This window comes from Oncorhynchus tshawytscha, linkage group LG28 (genome assembly GCF_018296145.1).
Source record: "Oncorhynchus tshawytscha isolate Ot180627B linkage group LG28, Otsh_v2.0, whole genome shotgun sequence".
NCBI lineage: Eukaryota > Metazoa > Chordata > Actinopteri > Salmoniformes > Salmonidae > Oncorhynchus > Oncorhynchus tshawytscha.
Genome location: NC_056456.1, coordinates 28,278,934 through 28,297,529, shown reverse-complemented (window position 1 = coordinate 28,297,529; position 18,596 = coordinate 28,278,934). Strand labels below are relative to the sequence as shown.

General features: G+C 43.4%; 2 protein-coding genes across 7 annotated transcripts in view; one reads left to right on the top strand and one right to left on the bottom strand.

The window, feature by feature from the left end:
- The window catches only part of LOC112226369 (thymocyte selection-associated high mobility group box protein TOX-like), a 101,098-nt gene extending 89,255 nt beyond the window's left edge, over nucleotides 1-11,843 (top strand). For both annotated transcript variants that reach the window (XM_042307950.1, XM_042307949.1), the window contains exons 9-10: nucleotides 9,565-9,707; nucleotides 10,196-11,843. In XM_042307950.1, coding sequence (XP_042163884.1) covers nucleotides 9,565-9,707; nucleotides 10,196-10,232 — 180 coding nt within the window. In that variant the 3' untranslated portion in view covers nucleotides 10,233-11,843. The remainder of the gene's footprint in view (nucleotides 1-9,564; nucleotides 9,708-10,195) is intronic.
- Nucleotides 11,844-16,834: 4,991 nt separating this feature from the next.
- xrn1 (5'-3' exoribonuclease 1) overlaps nucleotides 16,835-18,596 on the bottom strand; it is a 48,769-nt gene continuing 47,007 nt past the window's right edge. For all 5 annotated transcript variants that reach the window (XM_042307795.1, XM_042307791.1, XM_042307794.1 and 2 more), the window contains exon 41: nucleotides 16,835-18,365. In XM_042307795.1, the coding sequence (XP_042163729.1) occupies nucleotides 18,042-18,365 (324 nt within the window). In that variant the 3' untranslated portion in view covers nucleotides 16,835-18,041. The remainder of the gene's footprint in view (nucleotides 18,366-18,596) is intronic.

The window sequence follows — 18,596 nt, the reverse complement described above, 5'->3', positions numbered from 1 at the left end:
AAACACACACTCATGGCCCAGGTGAGTTCAACACACAAACACACACTCATGGCCCAGGTGAGTTCCACACTGTACATATTATGCATATTGTGGTAATACGCTTAAACATGGTCACCTACAATGTACAGCTACACACACTCACATAAACATGCATACGTGATGCAACCACATCAAATGGAGAGTGTAAGGTGTGTGTGTGTGTGTGTGTGAAGGTTATGAAGGTTATTTTATTTTCATGATGGTCTTTAACCATAACCGTAGGTTATATGGTAATCGTGCCATCCCTAACACACACACACACACACAATCCCCCATGTTCCATTTTCTCCCAGTAATAAACAAATGCATTAGGCTGATGATGTGATATAAGGATGCCAACAGCAGCACATTGAGATTGATGAATGCATCAGTGGTGGAGACAAAACACCAGGCAGGCAGGGCTATCTGATGAAGCCAGTCTAGCAGACAGGACAGGACACACACACAGGAAATGAGATGAGTTCTCTGTAGAGGCTAGTCAACAACACAGATTGGAAGAGCATCTCTCTCTCATATATATAGAGAATACATACAAGAATACAAAATGGAGCTCAATGGGCTAATTCCCTCACTAATGCAACAGAGAAGTTGTGCATTGTCCTGGAAATAAAATACAAACGCACCAACAAACAAAGAAAATAATGAATAAACCAATCTACCACAGAACAGTGGTGTTAGAGAGAGGACTGTGGGAGGGACACATCTAACATGCCCCACTGTCTATACTTTCCAGGTCCATACCCAAACAGTTCAAACTACTAATTTTAAAAATTACTCTCTCCAGAAATAAGTCTCTCACTGTTGCCGCCTGCTACCGACCCCCCTCAGCTCCCAGCTGTGCCCTGGACACCATTTGTGAATTGATCGCCCCCCATCTAGCTTCAGAGTTTGTTCTGTTAGGTGACCTAAACTGGGATATGCTTAACACCCCGGCAGTCCTACAATCTAAGCTAGATGCCCTCAATCTCACACAAATCATCAAGGAACCCACCAGGTAAATCTGTAAACAAGGGCACCCTCATAGACGTTATCCTGACCAACTGGCCCTCCAAATACACCTCCGCTGTCTTCAATCAGGATCTCAGCGATCACTGCCTCATTGCCTGTATCCGCTACGGGTCTGCAGTCAAACGACCTCCCCTCATCACTGTCAAACGCTCCCTAAAACACTTCTGCGAGCAGGCCTTTCTAATCGACCTGGCCCGGGTATCCTGGAAGGATATTGACCTCATCCCGTCAGTTGAGGATGCCTGGTCATTCTTTAAAAGTAACTACCTCACCATCTTAGATAAGCATGCTCCGTTCAAAAAATGCAGAACTAAGAACAGATATAGCCCTTGGTTCACTCCAGACCTGACTGCTCTCAACCAGCACAAAAACATCCTGTGGCGGACTGCAATAGCATCGAATAGTCCCCGCGATATGCAACTGTTCAGGGAAGTCAGGAACGAATACACGCAGTCAGTCAGGAAAGAAAAGGCTAGCTTTTTCAAGCAGAAATTTGCATCCTGTAGCTCTAACTCCAAAAAGTTCTGGGACACTGTAAAGTCCATGGAGAACAAGAGCACCTCCTCCCAGCTGCCCACTGCACTGAGGCTAGGTAAAACGGTCACCACTGATAAATCCATGATAAACGAAAACTTCAACAAGCATTTCTCAATGGCTGGCCATGCTTTCCTCCTGGCAACTCCAACCTCGGCCAACAGCTCTGCCGCAGTCATCCCCCTCTTCAAAGGGGGAGACACCCTGGACCCAAACTGTTACAGACCTATATCCATCCTGCCCTGCCTATCTAAGGTCTTCGAAAGCCTAGTCAACAAACAGATCACTGACCATCTCGAATCCCACCGTACCTTCTCCGCTGTGCAATCTGGTTTCCGAGCCGGTCACGGGTGCACCGCAGCCACGCTCAAGGTACTAAACGATATCATAACCGCCATCGATAAAAGACAGTACTGTGCAGCCGTCTTCATCGACCTGGCCAAGGCTTTCGACTCTGTCAATCACCATATTCTTATCGGCAGACTCAGTAGCCTCGGTTTTTCTAATGACTGCCTTGCCTGGTTCACCAACTACTTTGCAGACAGAGTTCAGTGTGTCAAATCGGAGGGCATGTTGTCCGGTCCTCTGGCAGTCTCTATGGGGGTGCCACAGGGTTCAATTCTCGAGCCGACTCTTTTCTCTGTATATATCAATGATGTTGCTCTTGCTGCGGGCGATTCCCTGATCCACCTCTACGCAGACGACACCATTCTGTATACTTCTGGCCCTTCCTTGGACACTGTGCTATCTAACCTCCAAACGAGCTTCAATGCCATACAACACTCCTTCTGTGGCCTCCAACTGCTCTTAAACGCTAGTAAAACCAAATGCATGCTTTTCAACCGTTCGCTGCCTGCACCCGCACGCCCGACTAGCATCACCACTGGAACGAATTGCAAAAATTGCTAAGACTTTTATCTCCCTCACCAACTTTAAACATCTGCTATCTGAGCAGCTAACCGATCGCTGCAGCTGTACATAGTCCATCGGTAAATAGCCCACCCAATTTACCTACCTCATCCCCATACTGTTTTTATTTATTTACTTTTCTGCTCTTTTGCACACCAGTATCTCTACCTGCACATGACCATCTGATAATTTATCACTCCAGTGTTAATCTGCTAAATTGTAATTATTCGCCTACCTCCTCATGCCTTTTGCACACAATGTATATAAACTCTTTAAAAAAAAATTATACTGTGTTATTGACTTGTTTATTGTTTATTGTTTACTCCATGTGTAACTCTGTGTTGTTGTCTGTTCACACTGCTATGCTTTATCTTGGCCAGGTCGCAGTTGTAAATGAGAACTTGTTCTCAACTAGCCTACCTGGTTAAATAAAGATGAAATAAAATAAAAAATAAAAATTCCCTATAGTGTACTACTTTTGGCCAGAGTTCCATAGGTTGGTGTTATTTGAGACGGACATTAGTTTGATAAGGGGACCAGGTCGTTATGGAAACAGCTATGCAGGGGAACAGGTGACAGACCTCTTCAGTGAGAAAGAAACATACCTTCTGATTTCGTGTCCGTGTTACCTAGAATGAACAACAAAACAACATTTACGTTTGAGTTATTTAGCAGACGCTCTTATCCAGAGCAACTTTCAGTAGTGAGCGCAGACCTTTTCATACTTGTCCCCCGTGGGAATCAAACCCAAAACCCTGCCGTTGCAAGCGCCGTGCTCAACTGAGGAACACAGGACCCGTGGGAGGGTTTGTGGGAGATTCTAGGTAAAGGCGATGTGGTGAATTATCATTTTTTACTGTGATGTGGCTTTCAAGCCTAACTCTCTATGCCACTCACGTCCTAGATGAGTTATATCAATATAGAAAAGGCTACTCAACCTATCCTAGTAGTTTGACTGTGTCTAATCTCGGTTAACCCAGAACTAAAAGCTCACGGAATTTGGTTATGTTTACGTAGTCTGTCCAGTGCCCACGAGAGATTAGACTGTGTCCTACCACTCTCACCTGTCCAATGTGTTAGATGACTTAACCTTCTCAGAAGAACATAATGGAAAGATAGTGTCTTTATGCTGTAGCTTTGAGATTGTAGACTCTAGGTATTCAGTAAGCATTGTGGGAATCGTTGTTGTTTTCTTTAAAGAGAGGAACTGCCATTTGTCTCTTTATCTCTGCTCAGCAGGCAAATGAACTGTTGCTGTGGCTGATCGAACATTTATTTGAGGAGAGGGGGAGGAGGTTGTGGAGGGGTGCCTAAGTCTTCATACGGATTAGAATATGAATTTGTCTGAAGTCCAATTTGAGATGAGCTGCCTGTATGGGGCTGCCTGTATGGGGCTGCCTGTATGGCTGTGTCAGTCCGTGGAGAAAATAGGGGAAGAATGGTTAAACGGAGGTTTGGGTTTGGTTGCCACTAAGCCCCCAGCCCTCAGATCCCTCTTTTATTGGGGACTTTTAAATCCCGCGGGGAGTAATAATCCTTCCTCGCTCAATTTTGCATATTTTGTTAGAGAGAGAGCGCAAACAAAAAAAACATCAGGGCTCAAACTTTTCCCCTGAGCTAAGCGAGTAGGGGAAGGGGGAGTATGAGGAGGTGGGGGAAAGGGGGAGAGGGAGGGAAAGAGAGAGATACAAAAGGGGCAGATGGGGCCTTTGTGATGGAGTGAAGGAGAAGAATTTGTGGAACAATGCCTGAATAGGTGAGAGTCTGAGGAGGGGGAAGAGAACTCAGCCACCTGCTGTCCCCTCTCTGTCCCCTCTCTTTTAGAGAAGGGTTTGTAGCGTAGCGCCCAGATTAACTTCCCTTTCATATGCTCTGTCTCTCTCTCTCTCTCTCCTCTATCTGTCCCACTCCCCCCCCCAAAAAAAGAAAAACTCTTCAAGAAACCCCAACATTAAAATGTCTGCTCCCATAATTAAAATAACTACTCCTTTCTTACTTCCCACCTTCTGTCTCTCCCCCTACCCCAGCTAGCTAGGGTCCACCTCCTCAGAGTACACTCACTTCTACCATGGATTCTCTACAGGGCAGCTCCGTCCAAAAACCAACTCATACATTGAGGATACTACAATACTTGCTTTATTTGCATGGATATTCTTATTTTTTTGCAGTCGCAGTATCCAACCTGACACACACAGGCTGGGTGCAGCGCAGGGACTACAGCAGAACAGCACCCCAGGAGCACTTAGGATGCACTCATGTCTATCAGAGCCTATTTGTGTCATACTGTAACATGGGTGGTGATTATATAATTCACAGATTCTTATATAGTGTATCTGTGTACAGTACTGCTATAGAGAATTCTACAATACTTTCCCATCCATAGTATCCACTGATCAGTTATCCAAGTTATATCAATCAATGAAATGTATTTATAAAGCCCTTCTTACATCAGCTGATATCTCAATGTGCTGTACAGAAACCCAGCCTAAAACCCCAAACAGCAAGCAATGCAGGTGTAGAAGCACGGTGGCTAGGAGAAACTTCCTAGAAAGGCCAGAACCTAGGAAGAAACCTAGAGAGGAACCAGGCTATGATGGGTGGTCAGTCCTCTTCTGGCTGTGCCGGGTGGAGATTATAACAGAACATGGCCAAGATGTTCAAATGTTCATAGATGACCAGCAGGGTCGAATAATAATAATCGCAGTGGTTGTCGAGGGTGCAACAGGTCAGCACCTCAGGAGTATAATGTCAGATGGCTTTGCATAGCCAATCATTCAGAGTATCTCTACCGCTCCTGCTGTCTCTAGAGAGTTGAAAACAGCAGGTCTGGGACAGGTAGCACGTCTGGTGAACAGGTCAGGGTTCCATAGCCGCAGGCAGAACAGTTGAAACTGGAGCAGCAGCACGGCCAGGTGGACTGGGGACAGCAAGGAGTCATCAGGCCAAGTAGTCCTGAGGCATGGTCTTAGGGCTCAGGTCCTCCGAGAGAGAAAGAGAGAGAGAGAGAAAGAGAAAAAGAGAGAAAGAGAGAAAGAAAGAGAGAAAGAAAGAAAGAGCATACTTAAATTCACACAGGACACTGGATAAGACAGGAGAAATACTCAAAATATAACAGACTGACCCTAGCCCCGACACAAACTACTGCAGCATAAATACTGGAGGCTGAGACAGGAGGGGTCAGGAGATACCGTGGCCCCATCTGACGATACACCCGGACAGGGCCAAACAGGCAGGATATAACTTCACCCACTTTGCTAAAGCACAGCCCCCACACCACTAGAGGGATATCTTCAACCACCAATTTACCATCCTGAGATGGTCTGATGTTCTTACACATTCCTACACGTGACTTGATTTGGCTGTTATAGGTTTTGTAAGAGACATCAGTGTCATGGGAATTGCGTGCTGTGGACTCGGACTCCATAACAACTTGTGAGATTCTAACCATCTGTATGTACAGTGAATTCAGAAAAGTATTTACACTTTCCGGATGGTGTTGACCCCATTACTTTTTCCACATTTTGTTACGTTACAGCCTCATTATAAAATGGATGAAATACATTTTTTTCCTCATCAATCTACACACAATACCCCATAATGACAAAGCAAAAACATTATTATATATATTTTTTTAAGTATTAAAAATAAAAACCAAGATGATGGAGGTCACTGTGTTCTTGGGGACCTACAATGCTGCAGACATGTTTTGGTACCCTTCCCCAGATCTGTGCCTCGACACAATCCTGCCTTGGTGCTCTATGGACAATTCCTTCAACCTCATGGCTTGGTTTTTGCTCTGACATGCAGTGTCAACTGTGGGTCCTTATATAGAGAGTTGTGCCTTTCCAAATCATGTCCAATCAATTGAATTTACCACAGGTGGACTCCAATCAAGTTGTAGAAACATCTCAAGGATGATCATTGGAAACAGGATGCACCTACCTGAGCTCAATTTCGAGTCTCATAGCAAAGGGTCAGAATACTTGTGTAAATGTGATATTTCCAGGGTTTTTTATTTATAAATTTGCAACAAAAAAAAATACTGTTTTTGCTTTGTCATTATGGGGTATTGTGTGTAGATTGATGAGGTGAAAAAGCGATTTAATATGTTTTAGAATAAGGCTGTAATGTAACAAAATGTGGAAAAAGTCAAGGGGTCTGAATACTTTCTGAATGCACTGTAAATGCATGGCGCTCATCTTCTTCTGAGGGATAAGTGTTTAACTAGGTCTGGCTTATTTCACATGATATGTGCACATACAGTAAGTATACAGTCGTGGCCAAAAGTTTTGAGAATGACACAAATATTAATTTTCAAAGTCTGCTGCCTCAGTTTGTATGATGGCAATTTGCATATACTCCAGAATGTTATGAAGAGTGATCAGATGAATTGCAATTAATTGCAAAGTCCCTCGTTGTCATGCAAATGAACTGAATCCCCCCCAAAAATTCCACTGCATTTCAGCCCTGTCACAAAAGGAGCAGCTGGCATCATGCAGTGATTCTCTCGTTAACACAGGTGTGAGTGTTGACGAGGACTAGGCTGGAGATCACTCTGTCATGCTGATTGAGTTCGAATAACAGACTGGAAGCTTCAAAACGAAGGTGGTGCTTGGAATCATTGTTCTTCCTCTGTCAACCATGGTTACCTGCAAGGAAACACGTGTTGTCATCATTGCTTTGCACAAAAAGGGCTTCACAGGCAAGGATATTGCTGCCAGTAAGATTGCACCTAAATTAACCATTTATCGGATCATCAACAACTTCAAGGAGAGCGGTTCAATTGTTGTGAAGAAGGCTTCAGGGCACGCAAAAAAGTCCAGCAAGCGCCAGGACCATCTCCTAAAGTTGATTCAGCTGCGGGATCGGGGCACCACCAGTACAGAGCTTGCTCAGGAATGGCAGCAGGCAGGTGTGAGAGCATCTGTACACACAGTGAGGCGAAGACTTTTGGAGGATGGCCTGGTGTCAAGAAGGGCAGCAAAGAAGCCACTTCTCTCCAGGAAAAACATCAGGGACAGACTGATATTCTGCAAAAGATACAGTGATTGGACTGCTGAGGACTGGAGTTAAGTCATTTTCTCTGATGAATCCCCTTTCCGATTGTTTGGGGCATCCGGAAAAAGCTTGTCCGGAGAAGAAGGTGAGCGCTACCATCAGTCCTGTGTCATGCCAACAGTAAATCATCCTGAGACCATTCATGTATGGGGTTGCTTCTCAGCCAAGGGAGTGGGCTCACTCACAATTTTTCCTTAAGAACACAGCCATGAATAAAGAATGGTACCAACACATCCTCCGAGAGTAACTTCTCCCAACCATCCAGGAACAGTTTGGTGGCGAACAATGCCTTTTCCAGCATGATGAAGCACCTTGCCATAAGGCAAAAGTGTTAACTAAGTGGCTCGGGGAACAAAACATCGATATTTTGAGTCCATGGCCAGGAAACTCCCCAGACCTTAATCCCATTGATAACTTGTGTTCAATCCTCAAGAGGCGGGTGGAAAACAAAAACCAACAAATTCTGACAACCTCCAAGCATTGATTATGCAAGAATGGGCTGCCATCAGTCAGGATGTGGCCCAGAAGTTAATTGACAGCATGCCAGGGCGGATTGCAGAGGTCTTGAAAAAGAAGGGTCAACACTGCAAATATTGACTCTTTGCATCAACTGCATGTAATTGTCAATAAAAGCCTTTGACCTAGGCCACCTTTGACACTTATCAAATTATTAAGGGTCGATGTGAAGCAGGTGGGACGGAGTCAGGCGCAGGACACAGAGGATGAGTAATAATGGACTTTACTCAATACGACAACAAAATCATTTCCACGCAGGGAAAACAATCCAGGTCACAAAATGTAGCGACACCACAGAACAAACACAAAACCATGCGGGGAACCAGAGGTTTAAATAAGGAACATAGTTATGGGAATGGAAACCTGGTGTGTACAATGAAGACAAAACAAATGGAAAATGAAAAGTGGATCGGTGGCGGCTAGAAAACCGGTGACGTCGACCGCCGAATGCCGCCCGAACAAGGAGAGGGACCAACTTCGGTGGAAGTCGTGATAGAAATGCTTGTAATTATACTTCAGTATTCCATAGTAACATCTGACAAAAATATCAAAAGACACTGAAGCAGCAAACCTTGTGGAAATTAATATTTGTGTCATTCTCAAAACTTTTGGCCACGACTGTACACTGAGTGTACAAAACACCTTCCTAATATTGAGTTGCACCCCTTTTTGCCCTCAGAACAGCCTCAATTCGTCGGCGCATGGACTCTGCAAGGTGTCGAAAGCGTTCCACAGGGAAGCTGGCCATGTTGACTCCAATGCATTCTTGATACACACAGGAAACTGTTGAGCGTGAAAAATGCATCAGCGTTGCAGTTCTTGACACACTCAAACTGGGGCGCCTGGCACCTACTACCATACACCCCATTCAAAGTCACGTAAATCTTTTGTCTTGTCCATTCACCCTCTAAATGACACACATACACAATGCATGTCTCAGTTGTCTCAAGTCTTAAAAATCCTTCTTTAACCTGTCTCCTCCCCTTCATTTACACTGATTGAAGTGGATTTAACAAGTAACATCAATAAGGGATCATAGCTTTCACCTTGATTCACCTGGTCAGTTAATGTCATGGAAAGACCATATGTACTGTACATGCTACTAAAATGCACTTTGGCACTGCAATACATGCTCCTAAGTTTGGATGCAACTCCTGTGCCTCTTCTGCCATTCATTCTAATTAGAGTGAATTGAAATGTATCCATGAACAAGATGGCTGCCATTATCGGCACATTCTAGAATCTATGACCTAGGCCACATTCTAGAATCTATGACCTAGGCCACATTCTAGAATCTATGACCTAGGCCACATTCTAGAATCTATGACCTAGGCCACATTCTAGAATCTATGACCTAGGCCACATTCTAGAATCTATGACCTAGGCCACATTCTAGAATCTATGACCTAGGCCACTCTAGTAATTTAATGTATCTCCGAGTAGATTAACACGGATAACACTGGAAAACATGGACTCTAATGCTAGACTTCTCTTTTCCAGGGATTCCCTCTCCAGTCAGAATTCCAGAACATGCTCAACTCGTCCGGTGGGCAGGGACTGTCCCCATCCATGGACTACAGACAGGTGTGTCGGAATGGGCCCAGCCAGCACGTCGACTGGACCAGCGAATACTGTGGCAACGGGTAGGAATTCACTCTCACTCCCTCGGGCAGTTATTTGCTTGACAGTTACTGGCTGACAACATTTCATGACCACCACAGCTCTACAGCTCTACATACACCCATTATTTTATTCACACACTCAGAACACTCATCATTATTATATAGTATGACAATAGAGAAACACAGCAGATAGAGTGTGAACAGAGTTTATACTCTGAATGACCTTTAGGGCAGGTTTCCCAGAAATAGATGAGGTCCAATTATGAACTAAGAAGGACTTTGAATGGAGATTCTCCATTGAGCTTTGTATTCCAGGAGTAGGTGATTCTGTTTCACTCTTCCAGTCTGAACCCAAGTTGCAATCAATCAATCAAACTCTATTTTAATTATATTTCAAGGGTCAAGGGTCTTGGGTCTCAACACATGTTAAGAGACATTGATTATTATTGATTGATTGATTATTATGTGATTATTATTCCTCATTGTTCCTCCATCTCGTCTTCTTTCAGAGCTCTTCAGAGAGACAAGCCTCTGTTCCTGACCTGATCTGACCTCTAACCTCCACAAAACCAGCCCCGGAACAGACTGCAACCCGACCCGGTCCACATTCGGTCCCACTCTGCGTTCACTGGACCAAGGCATTGCCCTCAACCCCAGAAGAAACTCCTTGACCACCACCCCCCACTCTGGCTAAACCATCTGACCGTCACTCAAACAAGAAAGGCAGAAGCACATTTTCCAAAACATCCATATTTTGATATGTTTGGATTCTTTGTGATCTACTTTGAAAATAATCATACTGATGTCATGAGTGGGTTTTGGATTCTTTGTGACCCACACTCTACCCTCACCTGATATTAGATACAAATGTCAAGTTAATGTTTTTGGACTTTGCAATGTATGCCCATAAAGGCAGAAATAAATGTGTTCAGAGATGTGAAAGAATAGGCAGTACTGTCCTCTCTACTGACGTGTCATTGGATCGTTACTGGTATGTCACTGGGTTGTGTTTTGAGGAAGACAAGCTGATGACGTAGAAGCGTTATGGTAGACCAGTGTTCAAATCCCAGAAGTTCATTTAGCACTTAGGGGCTCTTAGGTCTTTTTTTCCACACATCGCAAGATGTAAACCAAAACCCCAAATTGACTTTTATTTTGAAAGGAAAAACAAGATCATCTTTATCATTTGAAAAAATAAATAAAGAACCTATTATATTTCTATACCTCTTTATCTCTCGCTCTCTCTCTCTCTGCTACTGGACTGCCTTAGAGACTGTTGTGTGTCTTTGAGCAGTGTTGTGTTGCTCTTTCTAAACTGATGCTGATCATGTTCATAGGATCCTCTGTGGACTATGCCGAGGCTGATTAGTATAGACATCACCTCAAGCTGTACATAGAATTTTGTGTTACTCTTGCTCCTAGGGTATAACAACAAAAGCTTTTTTCAAGTGCAGTGTGATTGTGAATTGGATCACACTGGTTTTAATTTAACTATCAAAGAAGGGAAATTGATTAAACGGCTGTTATAGTTGTTTGGATTTTATTGGGGCGTAAACATTTTCAATATCATGATATTTGTAAGATAAAACTTGCTAAATCAGTAGTTTCCATTCTCTGAAATAAAGTCGTAAACTTTGGCTGCCCTTTACCTGGAAAACATCACAAAATATGAGTTTTGTGAAATTAGACAAATAAAAAGTTATATTTGGTACAAGGAAAACATCTTTTTTGGTACGACTTCTGGGCATATTGATTATATGGATTCTCATCCCACTCCTGTGTCTGAGGTTGTTTCTCTTTATCAGTAGAAAGCGTCAGAATGCGAGTGGTAGAGACAGATTGGTAGAGTGGCAATATATATAACCCTGACATCTGGCTCGTCGTCACTCTTCCGATCACTCCCATCTCTCTTTCTCCAAGTCTGTTCATCATGCTGCGCCTATTTATGAAACAATAACTGTAGGTGTTTTTTAAAAGTCCTTATGTTTAATAGCGTTGATGATGGCGGTCTTCTCTGTTCCATCTGGGTTCCTTTCTCTTTGGCAGAAAAACGTCTCCAGGCAACAACAATGTGAAAAATTGTGTTCTTATTTTTAGTTTCTAATGTGTTTGAAAAAAATAAAGTCAAACCTGCATTTTTGTGCAGTAATCACTCACTTTTGGATTCCCTGTGTTTTTATTTCAACCTAAATTGCCGGATGGATTGGGAGAACAGATAACTGAGTCCTAATTCTGTAAGAAGTCCTTGAGAATGTGTTGACTGCAAGTAACAATTTCAGCTTTAAGAAAAATACTTTTAAATTCAGTGTCTCTACCAGTGGAGGCACCTCAGAGGAGGAAGGAGAGGACCATCCTCCTCAGTGAATTTCATAAAAATAAAAATAGTGAAACATTAAAAAGTTATCATTTTTTGATTAAACTATACTACATTTTTTCAAATGTCACCAAATAATTAAAACAATGTTTTGCAAAGAAGTTCTACAGTAGCCTCAACAGTGCTCTCTGGGGTAGCACCATGGTGTAGCCAGAGGACAGCTAGCTTCCGTCCTCCTCTGGGTACATTGATTTCAATACAATACCTTGGAGGCTCAGGGTTCTCATCCACTTCCATAGACTTACACAGTTATTATGACAACTTCCGAAGGATGTCCTCCAACCAATCAGAGCTCTTTGCAGCATGAACTGACATGTTGTCCACCCAATCAAAGAATCAGAGAATTGATCTGGTAGTGAAAGCATAAGCTACAGTTAGCTAGCACTGCAGTGCATAAAATGTGTTGAGTAATTGTGAAGGGAAAATATGAGAGGAGGAGAGCGTGTAAATGCGAGAAGAAATTATACAACGAGCAAAGTGATCATGCTGTTTGTATGTGGCTGCTATGAACGTGAACTGTGTTTGCAAGTGATCAGGGGTGTCCCTTGCTGCGTCCTCAGAGCATGCGCAAAGCAGCTGGATGGTACGTTTACAGACATATTCAATCACTCCCTATCCCAGTCTGATGTTCCCACATGCTTCAAGACGGCCACCATTGTTCTTGTACCCAAGAAGGCAAAGGTAACTGAACTAAATGACTATCGCCACGTGGCACTCACTTCTGTCATCATGAAGTGCTTTGAGTGACAAGTCATGGATCATATCACCTCCACCCCATACCGCCCCAACAGGTTGACAGATGATGCAATCGCCATCACACTGCCCTATCCCATCTGGACAAGAGGAATACCTATGTAAGAATGCTGTTCAGACGACAGCTCAGCATTCAACACCATAGTACCCTCCAAGCTCATCATTAAGCTGGAGGTCCTGGGTCTCAACCCCGGCCTGTGCAATTGGGTCCTGGACTTTCTGACGGGCCGCCCCCAGGTGGTGAAGAAGGTAGGAAACAACATCTCCACTTCGCTGACCCTTAACACTGGGGCCCCACAAGCGTGCGTGCTCAGCCCCCTCCTGTACTCCCTGTTCACCCATGACTGCGTGGTCATGCACGCCTCCAACTCAATCATCAAGTTTGCAGACGACACAACAGTAGTGGGCTTGATCACCAACAACGACGAGACAGCCTACAGGGAGGTGGTGAGGGCACTCGGAGTGTGGTGTCAGGAAAACAACCTCTCACTCAACATCAACAAAACAAAGGAGATGATCATGGACTTCAGGAAACAGCAGTGTTCACCTCCCTATCCACATCAAAGGGACAGCAGTGGAGAAGGTGGAAAGTTAAGTTCCTGAGCGTACACATCACAGACAAACTAAAATGGTCCACCCACACAGACAGTGTGGTGAGGAAGGCACAAGAGCGCCTCTTCAACCTCAGGAGGCTATAGAAATTTGGCTTGTCACCCAAAACCCTGACAAACCTTTGCAGATGCACAATTGAGAACATCGGGCTGTATCACCACCTGGTATGGCAACAACACCACCCTCAACCGCAAGGCTCTCCAAAGGGTGGTGCGGTCTGCACAACGCATCACCGGGGGCACACTGCCTGCCTTCCAGGACACCTACAGCACCCGATTTCACAGGAAGGCCATAAAGATCATCAAGGACAACAACCACTCGAGCCACTGCCTGTTCACCTTGCTATCATCCAGAAGGCAAGGTCAGTACAGGTACCTCAAAGCTGGGGCCGAGAGACTGAAAAACAGCTTCTATCTCAAGGCCATCAGACTGCTGAACAGCAATCACGAACTCAGAGAGGCTGCTGCCTACATAAAGACTCAAATCATTGGCCACTTTAGTAATTGGATCACTAGTCACTTTAAACAATGCCACTTTAATAATGTTTACATATCTTACATTACTCATATGTATATACTGTATCTTATACCATCTTGCCTAAGCTGCTCGGCCATCGCTCATCCATATATCTATGCACATATTCTTATTCCATCCCTTTAGATGTGTGTATTAGGTAGTTGGGGAAATGTTAGATATTATTGCATTGTCGGAAGCATTTCGCTACACTCGCATTAACATCTGCTAATCATGTGTATGTGACCAATAAATTTTGATTTGATTTGTATTCATTCTGCCGATTCTGTTGAAAGATTTCTTAAGCTGTTATACTCTGACCCCCTCTGGTAGCATTTTCTAAACAAGCCACACTATGCTACCCTCATAAAGGAAATTGTACTGTTAGAAATGTATGAACTGTGGAATTCAGAGAACGGTGTCAGAAACAATGTGACTACTACAGAACCCGAAATACAGCTGACCAGATCTTTCACCTAATGGTGGCGCTCTAAACATGCGCAAATTCCCATTGGAACACAGACATCTTAAAAGTGCAGGGCTTACGCAACGTGCCATACCTTCCTTTTCTGTCTCACGGGAATGATATACATATGAGGAGAAAGCTGAAGTCTTATCCACTGATGTACATACTGTACATCCTCTGTCTTATTCCCAGTTCGTCCACTAGATAGTAGTAAGAGATCACATGTCGCTTGGCCACTTGAAACCAGTTGCGTCTGGTTTTGGTAGTGAGTCACTGTGTAAAAATGGCTGAACGGATTTTCAAGCCTGACATCTTAAAATGACCTTAGCAATCAGGACACAGACAGAAGAAGAAAGTTTTCCAATTGTAAATGAGCTAGCTAAACGGCGCATGTGGAGGATGCATATAAGGTCATGTGGATGGAGAAGGAAATGCATTGCTTTACAATGACCATGAGGGTGTTCACTTTCCATGCGTACTAAATGTTTGCACTTTGGTGACTCTGTGAATATGACCATAGCGCATAATTTATGGCCTTTATGGGAGGGAAGGGAGATTCTTATGACATTACCAGCAGTAAGATTTTATTTTGATTTCCAAAATGTCAAGGCCTGTAGCTTTCAAAGGGTATGTCCATTTGTATATTTTCTGATGACAATATTTGGGGAGGGGTACCCACCAAACTGTTAGGGTTGCGTAAATTCGAATCTGGTATCAGGATAAATATAACAATGAGTCACCGATTTTTATACTATTATATTTTCTGATGACAATATTTGGGGAGGGGTACCCACCAAACTAACCGGGCCCTGTACAGGGTCCAAAACAACCTCTCAGATTTAGCAAACAACCGCTCAGATTTAGCAAACGGAATGAAACAGGGATAAACATACCTGAATTTGTCCAATAGGAACTCTCGTTGGCAAAGATTGGACCAATGATTACACCTTAGATCAGCTAGATGCAGGCAAGAGTGTGCAAGGCGGTATTGAATGAATGAATCACTGTCACCGTGATAACAAAAACATGTCTCTCAACCTGTAAACGTTCATTCACAAGCTAGGTTGTAGCAACCTCATGATGGGTATAGGGAAAATTAAAGTATCATGTATACTGAACAAAAATGCAAATGCAACATAAAACCATTTCAAAGATTTTACTGAGTTACAGTACATATGAGGAAATCAGTCAGTTGAAATAAATTAATTAGGCCCTAATCCATGGATTTCACATGACTGGGAATACAGATATACATCTGTTGGTCACAGACAGATAGCTTTAAAAGAAAAAAATGGGCCTCAGTATCTCGTCACGGTATTTTTGTGCATTCTAATTGCCATTGATAAAATGCAATTGTGTTCATTGTCATAGCTTATGCCTGCCCATACCATAACCCACTGTTCACAATGTTGACTTCAGAAAACCGCTCACCCACACGTCGCCATACAAATGGTATGTATGTGGCCGGTTATGCATATGAGAAACAATGTAGGGTAAGTAACATTATATAGGTAGCATTGTTTAAAGTGGCTAGTGATATATTTACATCATTTCCCATCAATTCCCATGATTAAAGTGGCTGATGTCCTTCCAAATTCTCTAAAATTACATTGGAGGCGGCTTATGGTAGATAAATTAACATTAAATTCTCTGGAAAAAACACAGGACCAACACTTTACATAGTGTTTATATTTTTGTGTTGCATCGGTGTTGCATTGAGCTGGGGAAATGGAATTTGAAAGTCATCCAATATGCTGGAATAGAAAGATATTATCATCCTCCCTGATCTTAATGACACCAACCCCCACTGGTCCTTATTACATACAGTGTTGTGTCCTGTACAATTGCAATACTGTCCGAGAGGCTGTCTTGTGATTCTATTACATCCATCTTTAACAAGTTACTCTAAATAAATATAGAAATTGTTCTGTCTGACCTGTGCCTATAATTTAACGTACTATGCCATAGTCATGTCCTAACAGACTACGCAGGCTTTAAGTCCAACCCCATTTTAACATACCTGATGAAGCTCTTGATGAGCCGCTGATTAAGTAGGATCATGCTGTGCATTCAGCAGGGTTGGAGTGAAGGTCTGCAGGGTTGGAGTGAAGGTCTGCACACCCAGTTAGAGTTTCAGGCCACCCCTGCCATAGACTGGCCTGAACTCTGCATGAGGAAGACATCTGTAGCCATGCACTGCCCACTGGTGGCCAACATACATGACCAATCTATACTTATGTACTGGTGCGACGTCACATGTAAATCAATTCCTGCAAGACATGATTGGTTTGTAAAAACGGTCATAAATGTATACATACAGGATATTTAATGTAGCCGTTTTACAATGTTCACACAGACATACAGGCCTTTTGTGCATGCCTTTACCACTCAAACCCATGACAAAATAAACTGACAAACACATTTATCGACGCCATGGTAACAAAAGATGTTTTTATTCAATGGATATGTACAGCATGTCCCAGCATGAAAAGAGCAAGTTCCATAACCTACTTTAAGATGGGGGGTTCTTATACAAGCGCTCAAATTAATTATGAGAGAAAACAATATGACGTACAACAGGTGTGTTTCGGTACAGATGTTTAAAACCCACGGACAGCCAGAACTCAGTAGATCGGCTCACTGTTTAAAGTGGTGGGGGGGGGGTACAAATCCAAAAACAAAGAGCCCCAAAAATATGCTGGTAAAACTCAAGCAGCTGTACATGTGGGTTACAAGGTAATGATTCAGCCTTGGTACTCTCTGCAACAACAAATTATGGTTTACAAATAAATCTTCAAAAGGCTGCCTAGAGGCAGAAAATCCATACATTGAAATGTGGAGGCAAAAATATTTTAAAAACAAACTAACAGCAGCATATCAGTTTGAAATCAAATTAAAATGGTCTGCTTTGGGACATTACCAGGACCTGTTAGCTGATTGATCCAAGTCTTAATGGAGGGAACAAATGTGGTGTTTTTGTGTTACAATGTAGAGAAGAAATGTCAATTTTGTCATAGTGATGTTTGTGTTGTCTTTATGCGTGTCCGAATACATTTGTGATCTTAAATTTAGCTTGACACAAGTGAGAATGTCAAATTGCTATTTGTTGCGTAAGCGATTAGAAACCATAAAATAGACCTTAAAATACATAGTGACAAAAATCTAATGACCTTAATAAAAGACCCTAACATTTGGCTTAAGATGGAGAATACAAACAGAGGGAAAATAATTAAAAGAGATTAACCCCTTGATTACAAGCTCCAATCATAAACGGACCAACTAGAAGGACACCATGTACCACAGGGTGTGGAGAGACTCGGGACAACAGTGATCCATCTTACAAACATGATACAAACACAAGAAAACAGACGTCATTGCGACTTATCAGTCCTTATTGCCTTGGGTGGGGGGCCCTCCTCCTCCCTCCCTCTCATTACTGTGGCTGCATCTCAAACGGAACCCTAATGACACCCTATTCCTCTTCTAACGCACTACTTTTGAGAACAGCCCCATAGGGGAACTACATAGGGCTCTGGTCAAAAGTAGGGCAGCACACAGAGAATAGGGTTCCATTTGAGACCAGGACGATGATAATACCATCTTAAAAACCAACACCTAAGCAGAGAGGGGAAGCAGATCATTCTTGGACTTTGGCCACTTCAAAGTTGACCGCCAGTTTCCTGTGTTTCCTCTTGGAGGCAGAGCTGGGGGTGTGGCCATGGCCTGGGGTGGGGTTCTGGCGTGGCGTCTGTGGCGTGGAGGGGGTCCCAGCCATCTCAGGGGGGTCCTGGGCGGTCTTTAGGGGTGTGATGGGGGCTGCAGGGGGTGCTGAGGGGGCTGGGGATAGGGAGGGTTGGAAGTCAGACTGGGCTTTGTTACTTGGGGCTTGGTTCCTCGCCGTGTGAGCCGCATTGTAGAACTCTTGTGGCTTCTTGCCTGATGACACGCGCTTCTTAGTCACCTGACAGAGGTTAGAATTTAGAGGTTAAGATTGTGTGGGAACACACACACACAGTTAATAATCAAAAACTGTGTTGAGTTTAACCATATTTCATGTGAGCTGTAGAAGCAGGTTCTGGTGTGAACCGTAGAAGCAGGTTCTGGTGTGAACCGTAGAAGCAGGTTCTGGTGTGAACCGTAGAAGCAGGTTCTGGTGTGAACCGTAGAAGCAGGTTCTGGTGTGAACCGTAGA